General features: G+C 48.4%; 1 protein-coding gene across 1 annotated transcript; it reads left to right on the forward strand.

The window, feature by feature from the left end:
* Positions 1-4,485: 4,485 nt before the first annotated feature.
* On the forward strand, positions 4,486-10,608 carry LOC120850029. Its single transcript, XM_040222364.1, has one exon. The coding sequence runs from the start codon at positions 4,486-4,488 to the stop codon at positions 10,606-10,608; it is 6,123 nt and encodes a 2,040-aa protein (XP_040078298.1).
* The last annotated feature ends 239 nt before the right edge of the window (positions 10,609-10,847 follow it).

Consider the following 10,847-nt stretch of genomic DNA (forward strand, 5'->3'; position numbering starts at 1 on the left):
GAACGCAGATCTTAGGCGCTATTTAACGGCTTGAGCCGCGTCACCGCCGGCGTAGTCGTCAAGGAAGGATGGTCACGCAACGAAACAAGCTACGCTTATCAAATGTTGTAATTTCACAGCTGAACATTTGCTAAATTGTTTTTGCATTGACAATATTGATTTTGATTGTCTAATTTTGAGGGACCTGCGCCAATATTTTTGTAGGTGATTTTTATTTTCATTTTATGTTTTGCGCTTTGGGAGAACCTTGGTTCTCCCACGCGAAGTGCGAAGAGACGAGGTTCGATGCCTGCTAGCGGATATTGTTTTGGAACGCAGATCTGAGGCGCTATTTAACGGCTTGAGCCGCGTCACCGCCGGCGTAGTCGTCAAGGAAGGATGGTCACGCAACGAAACAAGCTATGCTTATCAAATGTTGTAATTTCACAGCTGAACATTTGCTAAATTGTTTTTGCATTGACAATATTGATTTTGATTGTCTAATTTTGAGGGACCTGCGCCAATATTTTTGTAGGTGATTTTTATTTTCATTTTATGTTTTGCGCTTTAGGAGAACCTAGGTTCTCCCACGCGAAGTGCGAAGAGACGAGGTTCGATGCCTGCTAGCGGATATTGTTTTAGAACGCAGATCTTAGGCGCTATTTAACGGCTTGAGCCGCGTCACCGCCGGCGTAGTCGTCAAGGAAGGATGGTCACGCAACGAAACAAGCTATGCTTATCAAATGTTGTAATTTCACAGCTGAACATTTGCTAAATTGTTTTTGCATTGACAATATTGATTTTGATTGTCTAATTTTGAGGGACCTGCGCCAATATTTTTGTAGGTGATTTTTATTTTCATTTTATGTTTTGCGCTTTGGGAGAACCTTGGTTCTCCCACGCGAAGTGCGAAGAGACGAGGTTCGATGCCTGCTAGCGGATATTGTTTTAGAACGCAGATCTTAGGCGCTATTTAACGGCTTGAGCCGCGTCACCGCCGGCGTAGTCGTCAAGGAAGGATGGTCACGCAACGAAACAAGCTATGCTTATCAAATGTTGTAATTTCACAGCTGAACATTTGCTAAATTGTTTTTGCATTGACAATATTGATTTTGATTGTCTAATTTTGAGGGACCTGCGCCAATATTTTTGTAGGTGATTTTTATTTTCATTTTATGTTTTGCGCTTTAGGAGAACCTTGGTTCTCCCACGCGAAGTGCGAAGAGACGAGGTTTGATGCCTGCTAGCGGATATTGTTTTAGAACGCAGATCTTAGGCGCTATTTAACGGCTTGAGCCGCGTCACCGCCGGCGTAGTCGTCAAGGAAGGATGGTCACGCAACGAAACAAGCTATGCTTATCAAGTGTTGTAATTTCACAGCTGAACATTTGCTAAATTGTTTTTGCATTGACAATATTGATTTTGATTGTCTAATTTTGAGGGACCTGCGCCAATATTTTTGTAGGTGATTTTTATTTTCATTTTATGTTTTGCGCTTTAGGAGAACCTTGGTTCTCCCACGCGAAGTGCGAAGAGACGAGGTTCGATGCCTGCTAGCGGATATTGTTTTAGAACGCAGATCTTAGGCGCTATTTAACGGCTTGAGCCGCGTCACCGCCGGCGTAGTCGTCAAGGAAGGATGGTCACGCAACGAAACAAGCTATGCTTATCAAATGTTGTAATTTCACAGCTGAACATTTGCTAAATTGTTTTTGCATTGACAATATTGATTTTGATTGTCTAATTTTGAGGGACCTGCGCCAATATTTTTGTAGGTGATTTTTATTTTCATTTTATGTTTTGCGCTTTAGGAGAACCTTGGTTCTCCCACGCGAAGTGCGAAGAGACGAGGTTCGATGCCTGCTAGCGGATATTGTTTTAGAACGCAGATCTTAGGCGCTATTTAACGGCTTGAGCCGCGTCACCGCCGGCGTAGTCGTCAAGGAAGGATGGTCACGCAACGAAACAAGCTACGCTTATCAAATGTTGTAATTTCACAGCTGAAGATTTTCTAATTTGTGTTTGCATTGACAATATTGATTTTGATTGTCTAATTTTGAGGGACCTGCGCCAATATTTTTGTATGTGATTTTTATTTTCATTTTATGTTTTGCGCTTTAGGAGAACCTTGGTTCTCCCACGCGAAGTGCGAAGAGGCGAGGTTCGATGCCTGCTAGCGGATATTGTTTTAGAACGCAGATCTTAGGCGCTATTTAACGGCTTGAGCCGCGTCACCGCCGGCGTAGTCGTCAAGGAAGGATGGTCACGCAACGAAACAAGCTATGCTTATCAAGTGTTGTAATTTCACAGCTGAAGATTTTCTAATTTGTGTTTGCATTGACAATATTGATTTTGATTGTCTAATTTTGAGGGACCTGCGCCAATATTTTTGTATGTGATTTTTATTTTCATTTTATGTTTTGCGCTTTAGGAGAACCTTGGTTCTCCCACGCGAAGTGCGAAGAGGCGAGGTTCGATGCCTGCTAGCGGATATTGTTTTAGAACGCAGATCTTAGGCGCTATTTAACGGCTTGAGCCGCGTCACCGCCGGCGTAGTCGTCAAGGAAGGATGGTCACGCAACGAAACAAGCTATGCTTATCAAATGTTGTAATTTCACAGCTGAACATTTGCTAAATTGTTTTTGCATTGACAATATTGATTTTGATTGTCTAATTTTGAGGGACCTGCGCCAATATTTTTGTAGGTGATTTTTATTTTCATTTTATGTTTTGCGCTTTAGGAGAACCTTGGTTCTCCCACGCGAAGTGCGAAGAGGCGAGGTTCGATGCCTGCTAGCGGATATTGTTTTAGAACGCAGATCTTAGGCGCTATTTAACGGCTTGAGCCGCGTCACCGCCGGCGTAGTCGTCAAGGAAGGATGGTCACGCAACGAAACAAGCTACGCTTATCAAATGTTGTAATTTCACAGCTGAACATTTGCTAAATTGTTTTTGCATTGACAATATTGATTTTGATTGTCTAATTTTGAGGGACCTGCGCCAATATTTTTGTAGGTGATTTTTATTTTCATTTTATGTTTTGCGCTTTGGGAGAACCTTGGTTCTCCCACGCGAAGTGCGAAGAGGCGAGGTTCGATGCCTGCTAGCGGATATTGTTTTAGAACGCAGATCTTAGGCGCTATTTAACGGCTTGAGACGCGTCACCGCCGGCGTAGTCGTCAAGGAAGGATGGTCACGCAACGAAACAAGCTATGCTTATCAAATGTTGTAATTTCACAGCTGAACATTTTCTAATTTGTGTTTGCATTGACAATATTGATTTTGATTGTCTAATTTTGAGGGACCTGCGCCAATATTTTTGTAGGTGATTTTTATTTTCATTTTATGTTTTGCGCTTTAGGAGAACCTTGGTTCTCCCACGCGAAGTGCGAAGAGGCGAGGTTCGATGCCTGCTAGCGGATATTGTTTTAGAACGCAGATCTTAGGCGCTATTTAACGGCCTGAGCCGCGTCACCGCCGGCGTAGTCGTCAAGGAAGGATGGTCACGCAACGAAACAAGCTATGCTTATCAAATGTTGTAATTTCACAGCTGAACATTTGCTAAATTGTTTTTGCATTGACAATATTGATTTTGATTGTCTAATTTTGAGGGACCTGCGCCAATATTTTTGTAGGTGATTTTTATTTTCATTTTATGTTTTGCGCTTTAGGAGAACCTTGGTTCTCCCACGCGAAGTGCGAAGAGGCGAGGTTCGATGCCTGCTAGCGGATATTGTTTTAGAACGCAGATCTTAGGCGCTATTTAACGGCTTGAGCCGCGTCACCGCCGGCGTAGTCGTCAAGGAAGGATGGTCACGCAACGAAACAAGCTATGCTTATCAAATGTTGTAATTTCACAGCTGAACATTTGCTAAATTGTTTTTGCATTGACAATAATGACTTTGATCGTCTAATTTTGAGGGACCTGCGCCAATATTTTTGTATGTGATTTTTTTTCATTTTATGTTTTGCGCTTTGGGAGAACCTTGGTTCTCCCACGCGAAGTGCGAAGAGGCGAGGTTCGATTCCTGCTAGCGGATATTGTTTTAGAACGCAGATCTTAGGCGCTATTTAACGGCTTGAGCCGCGTCACCGCCGGCGTAGTCGTCAAGGAAGGATGGTCACGCAACGAAACAAGCTATTGTGGTGTTACTGCAATCTAGTTGAGTTTGGACTTGCTAGGGTTAGCCGCATCGCGTTGGCATCAGTCTGTGCCGTGTGTGTTTTTCTTCCTTTTTTGTTTTGGACTCGTTCGATCTGGGATCACCATGTAACGCGCTACTACGAAGCACCGTCTTTTACGGTGGTTGTTATGGATATAAAAGTACAGTTTTTCTATGACATCCAGTCGTTCGCTATCTGAGGAGTGGTCGCTCTAAGGCGCGCCATGGAATCAGAACAGTAAAAGACGGTGAACGCCAAGTGAGCGCGTCGGAACGTTAGGCCTCGCCACCTCGGTTCAGCTCGAACTCGAACGCGGGACGCCGCCACGGAAGCTTGGACGAGATGGACCCTTCGGACGGGGACTCGGCGGCTGGTCACGTGAGTGAGAACGCCATAAAGGATCAACCGCCACAAGACTCGAGACCGCGAAGAAAAAAAACGTTGTCGCAGAAGGCCTTGCTTAATTACGAAGCGAACCGGGACGAGCAACGTCAAAAGCTCGACTGCGTCTGGGAGCGCATCGCAAACGATCTTCGGGAAGTTGAACAGGCTACAAACGCCGAAACGCAGCAAGCGGCGACGGGCCGTATCCGAAAAGAGTACGGTCGTTACCAAGCGCTGTCGGAACGCTACGTGGCCTACTTGTCGGGGATCAACGCGGAACAAAGCCAGCTAGAGCTAGCCCTTCAGAAGACAACGGATCGCGACAGAGCTCGCGCGGTTCAGAAAGCCTTGATGGACACCGGAAAGACGCCCGACCGCGCCACGAAGTCTCGGGACTCGGGACACGCTAACTCGGAGCACTCGTCGAAGTCTGCCGGGCCACGACTTCACGGCTCGAGACGTTCTGGAGGGTCGACGCGTTCGGAACACTCGATTGCGACCACGACAAGCACGGCTGCAACGAGGGCACGCGCCGAGGCTGCAGCGGCGCGCACTCGTGCTTCTTTCACCAGAAAGGAAGTGGCCATGAAACTCGAAAGAGCAAGGCTCGAAGAAAAGGAGAAGAGTGCGGCTGCGGCTAACGAGCGCAGAAAAGCAGAACTAGACGCTGAGTTACAGATCCTACAGCTGGAAAGGGAAGCGGCTGCTATGGAAGTTCAAGCAGAAATCCTGCAAGCGGCTGCAGAACAGCACGGCGGGGAGCATCGCTCCGACCGAACCATCTCAGATGTATCAGAAGTCCGTGCTCAGCGCACTGTAGACTATGTGCACAACCAGGCGGCCGTCCACGATGGCTCAAACGAACTGCCTGCTGAGCAGGTTGCTCCAGAATTGAGTGGTGTGCTGAAATACCTGGTCCGTCGAGATTTGGTCAGCACAGGACTCGTCAAGTTTGATGATCACCCCGAGAATTACAGAGTATGGAAAGCCACATTCAAAAGTATGGTGCAAACTCTGGAAGTTACGGCAAATGAAGAGTTAGATCTTCTCGTGAACTGGCTGGGCCGTGAGTCTTCGGTCTATGCAAAGAGGCTGCGTTCAGTACATGTCGACAACCCCGCGGCGGGGTTAGAGATAGTCTGGGAAAGACTGGAGGACTGCTACGGGCGACCCGAAGTAATAGAAGATGCGCTCTTCAAGAGGATCGGAAGCTTTCCTAAATTCTCCGACAAAGACACTCACAAACTACGGGAACTGGGAGATCTGCTTCTGGAACTGGAAGCCGCAAAAGCTGATCCCCACTTGACAGGACTCGGCTATTTGGATACGGCAAGAGGGGTGAACCCCATCGCAGAGAAGTTGCCACACCGTCTCCAAGAGATGTGGATCTCGAAAGGCTCAAGGTACAAAGAAGATCATCACGTCTCTTTTCCCCCTTTCTCTTTCTTCTCGAAGTTTGTCCGAGACCAGGCCAGGATGCGGAACGACCCGAGCTTTGCTTTCGGCACAACGGGAAGCACCTTTCCGAGGTTCCCAAAGAATGAGAAGGTCACGTCAAGAGAAGGCTTCAGAAACACGCCCGTTTCAGTCCATGCGACCGACGTTACTCCAGGAGCCGTCGACCATTATTCGCCAGCCACAGCCGAGAGGATGGAGGACCCTAACAGACAGTGCCCGCTTCACAAGAAACCTCACCCTCTACGAAAGTGCCGTGTGTTCAGAGAGAAACCACTGCAAGAACGCAAGTCTCTGCTGAAACAATTTGGGATCTGCTTCAGGTGTTGCTCCTCTACAAACCACCTCGCAAGGGACTGTAAAGTTGTGATCAAGTGTGACGACTGTGACAGCACTGAACATACCAGAGCGCTTCACCCGGACAGTTCCAAACCTTTGTCTTCGAGCCTCGGACAGGATCCTGAAGACGACACCATTCATCACGGACTATCACCTGACGTATCTTCCAAGTGCACCGAGGTGTGTGGGGAAGGTTACGGTGGAAGGTCCTGTTCCAAGATTTGTTTGGTGAGTGTGTGTCACTCAAGCACACCTCAAAAGGCTGTGAGAATGTATGCCATCTTGGACGACCAAAGCAATAGGTCACTGGCAAGGACAGAATTCTTCAACCTCTTTGATGTCCAGGGAGAGAGTTCGCCATATACTCTCAAGACATGTGCTGGAACAGCAGAAACGACAGGAAGGAGAGCCTCTGGGTTTCTGGTTGCAAATATTGATGGCAGCGTGAAACTATCTCTCCCAACCCTAATTGAATGCAATCAGATGATCAACAACAGGAACGAGATTCCGACACCAGACGCTGCACGTCATCACCCACATCTAAAGGCTATAGAGAGCCTCATACCGCCATTGGATACGGAAGCTCAGATTCTGCTTCTACTGGGAAGAGACATCCTGAGAGTCCACAAGGTGCGTCAGCAGTGCAATGGGCCTCCTGATGCGCCCTTCGCTCAACGACTAGACCTAGGATGGGTGATCATAGGAGACGTCTGCCTAGGTCGCACACGCAAGCCGGACTGTGTCACCAACTTCAAGACAAATGTGCTCGAAAATGGACGACCCTCCCTTTTTGAACCATGCCGCAACCATTTTCTCGTCAAGGAGAAATTCACTGATCCCGTCAATCCAACCCAGCATGTACCACCTACCCAAGGTGTACCCATCAAAGACTACTCCGTCGAAGAAACGACAGACACGTTGTTCCAGACGACAAAGGACGATGACCAACCAGCTCCATCGGTGGAGGACAGAAAATTCCTAAACATCATGGACAATGAAGTCTTCAAAGATGAGTCATGCAGTTGGGTAGCCCCTCTTCCTTTCCGCGTGCCAAGACCTCGGCTTCCTAATAATAAGGAGCTTGCACAGTCTCGTCTTGCATCACTGCGACGCACACTGCAGAAGCGACCAGAGATGAAGGAGCATTTTGCGACATTCATGAACAAGATGTTCAGGAATGGCCACGCAGAAGAAGCCCCACCGCTAAGAGAAGAAGAGGAATGCTGGTATCTTCCAATCTTTGGTGTGTATCACCCACGCAAACCAGGCGAAACCAGGGTCGTGTTCGACTCAAGTGCTCAGTTCAAGGGAACTTCTCTGAACAATGTTCTTCTCACAAGACCAGACTTGACCAACAACCTGCTGGGCGTCCTGATTCGTTTTAGGAAAGACTGCTTCGCTGTCACAGTGGACATTCAGCAGATGTTCTACTGCTTCCTGGTACGAGAAGACCATCGAAACTACCTGAGGTTCTTGTGGTTTCGCAACAATGACATCCACGACAAAGTGGTGGAATATCGGATGAGAGTGCATGTCTTTGGTAACTGTCCATCACCAGCAGTGGCTACATATGGACTCCGGAAGACAGCACAGGAAGGAGAGGAAGAATTCGGCAAAGATGCCAGGGAGTTCGTCGAAAAGAACTTCTACGTAGACGACGGGTTGAAGTCTCTCCCTACGGCAGATGGTGTCATCGACCTGGTGAAACGCACGCAACAAATGTTGGCAGTTTGTAACCTAAGGCTTCACAAGATAGTATCAAACAGCAGCAGAGTGATGGAAGCTTTCCCCAAGGAGGACCACACAAAAGATCTAAGGGAACTCGACCTGAGTCACGACATTCCACCAATCCAACGCAGTCTTGGAATTTGCTGGGACGTAAAGAAGGACGTCTTCACCTTCAGGGTTCCAGTTCAGGACACACCATTCACCCGGCGTGGTGTCTTGTCAATGGTGAACAGCGTGTGCGACCCATTTGGATTCGTGGCTCCAGTTACCATACAAGGGAAGTCTCTCCTACGAGAACTCGTCACAGAAACCTGCGAGTGGGATTCCCCACTTCCTGAAAACAAGAGGAAAGAGTGGGAGAACTGGAAGGATTCCCTTCAGGCTTTCGAGCAGCTAGAAGTGCCTCGCACTTATGCGGCCGTTTCACTTAGCACAGCTCAGCAGAAGGAAGTGCACATCTTCTCAGACGCCTCGACCAAGGCTGTAGCAGCTGTGGCGTATCTGAGAGCCACAGACTCGGATGGTGCGTGTCATGTCGGCTTTATAATGGGCAAGGCTAAGCTAGCACCGCGTCCACAACACACCATTCCAAGGCTCGAACTGTGCGGTGCGGTGCTGGCTGTGGAGCTGGCAGAGCTCATTCAGAAAGAAATAGACACACAACTAGATGTGGTGCATTTCTACACCGACAGCAAGGTGGTTTTGGGCTACATACACAACCAAACAAGAAGATTTTACGTGTATGTCGGCAACAGGGTCGAACGCATCAGAAAATCTACACAACCAGAACAATGGCATTACGTTCGGACCGATGCAAATCCTGCAGATCTTGCTACAAGATTCGTGCCCGCAGCCCGGCTACAGGAGACGGCTTGGCTGACTGGTCCAGAGTTCTTAAATCGTCAAGAAGAGTCTTCATGCGTCTTGCAGAACGAGTTTGAGCTGATGGACCCAAACACTGATGCCGAAATCCGGCCCGAAGCAAGCGTCTCAGCCACCAGTGTGACCACAAATGGACTCGGGACTAATCGTTTCAGTCGTTTTTCAAGCTGGCCTAGACTGATGCGTGCAGTGGCATACCTCATACGTGCTGCTGGCAACTTTCGGTGCCCTTCTCGAGCCGACGAAGCTGACCTGCCACGTGGCTGCCTTCAAGCAGGACAGCTATCTGTCGAGCATTTGTCTCTTGCAAAGAATCTCGTCATTCGCTCCGTCCAACTAGAAGCATATGCAAATGAGCTCGAGTGTTTGTCACAGGGGAAAGGAGTCCAGAAATCAAGTCCACTTTGGAAACTGGATCCTCGTATTGATGACAAGGGCTTGCTGAGAGTCGGTGGTCGCCTCAACAACGCACAGCTGAGTCAAGAGGAGCGGAGACCTCTAATCATACCTGGTAAACACCACGTCGCCTTGCTGCTTGTAAGGTACTACCATGAGCAGATCAAGCACCAAGGTCGACACATTACTGAGGGAGCAATCAGATCCGCAGGTTTCTGGATCATCGGAGCAAAACGCTGCATAGCGTCGTACATACACGGGTGCGTCATGTGCTGCAGACTGCGAGGAAGACAGCTGGACCAGAAGATGGCAGACTTGCCAGTTGATCGACTCAGTACAGAACCCGCATTCACATATGTGGGGGTTGACGTTTTTGGACCATGGAACGTGACTGCACGTCGAACTAGAGGTGGAGAAGCCAGCAGCAAACGGTGGGCTGTGCTGTTTACGTGCATGAGCATTCGGGCGGTCCACATTGAAGTCATAGAGTCCATGGATGCTTCAAGTTTTATTAACGCTCTCAGGAGATTTTTCGCACTCAGAGGACCTGCGAAACAGCTGCGATCCGACTGTGGAACCAATTTCGTCGGAGCATGTTCAGAGCTCAACCTGAGAACTAGTGGTCTCGACAACGACAAAGTACAAGCATTCCTTTCAAGCCAAAATTGCAGTTGGGTGTTCAACCCTCCTCATTCTTCCCACTTTGGAGGAGCTTGGGAGCGGATGATCGGAATCGCACGTCGTATTTTGGATTCCATGTTGTTGGAACACGGACCGAGCCGTCTCAGCCATGAAGTTCTGGTGACATTTTTGGCAGAAGTTTCAGCAATCATAAATGCTAGACCTCTTGTTCCTGTTTCGATGGATCCGGAATGCTGGGACATCTTGTCTCCGTCTACACTCCTTACCCAGAAGGTTGGTGGAGACACGTTACCACCCAGCGAGTTCAACGTCAAGGATCTCTACAGAAGTCAGTGGCGTCAAGTGCAGTGGTTGGCAGACTCCTTTTGGCACCGTTGGCGACGTGAGTTCCTGACAACGCTTCAGAGCCGTCGCAAGTGGCAGGATAGCCGTCGAGACCTCAAGGAGGGTGACATTGTGCTCCTAAGGGACAAACAGGTTCACCGCAACGAGTGGCCTATGGGTGTGATTGTGAACACTTTCCCGAGTGCGGACGGAAAAGTACGGAAAGTCGAAATCAAGACGGCGACCAGAGGAGAACTAAAAACTTTCCGACGGCCAGTCACGGAGACTGTCCTTCTCATCTCAAAAGAAGACTGATCCAAAACTTCAGTGCGTGTCCAGTTTGTAAACTTTGCGTTATGGTGTCATAGTGGTATCTCGTGATACCAGACGGGGAGTGTGGTGTTACTGCAATCTAGTTGAGTTTGGACTTGCTAGGGTTAGCCGCATCGCGTTGGCATCAGTCTGTGCCGTGTGTGTTTTTCTTCCTTTTTTGTTTTGGACTCGTTCGATCTGGGATCACCATGTAACGCGCTACTACGAAGCACCGTCTTTTA

The sequence above is a fragment of the Ixodes scapularis genome, unplaced genomic scaffold, assembly GCF_016920785.2.
Source record: "Ixodes scapularis isolate PalLabHiFi unplaced genomic scaffold, ASM1692078v2 PGA_scaffold12__126_contigs__length_90152505, whole genome shotgun sequence".
NCBI classification, from domain to species: Eukaryota; Metazoa; Arthropoda; class Arachnida; order Ixodida; family Ixodidae; genus Ixodes; species Ixodes scapularis.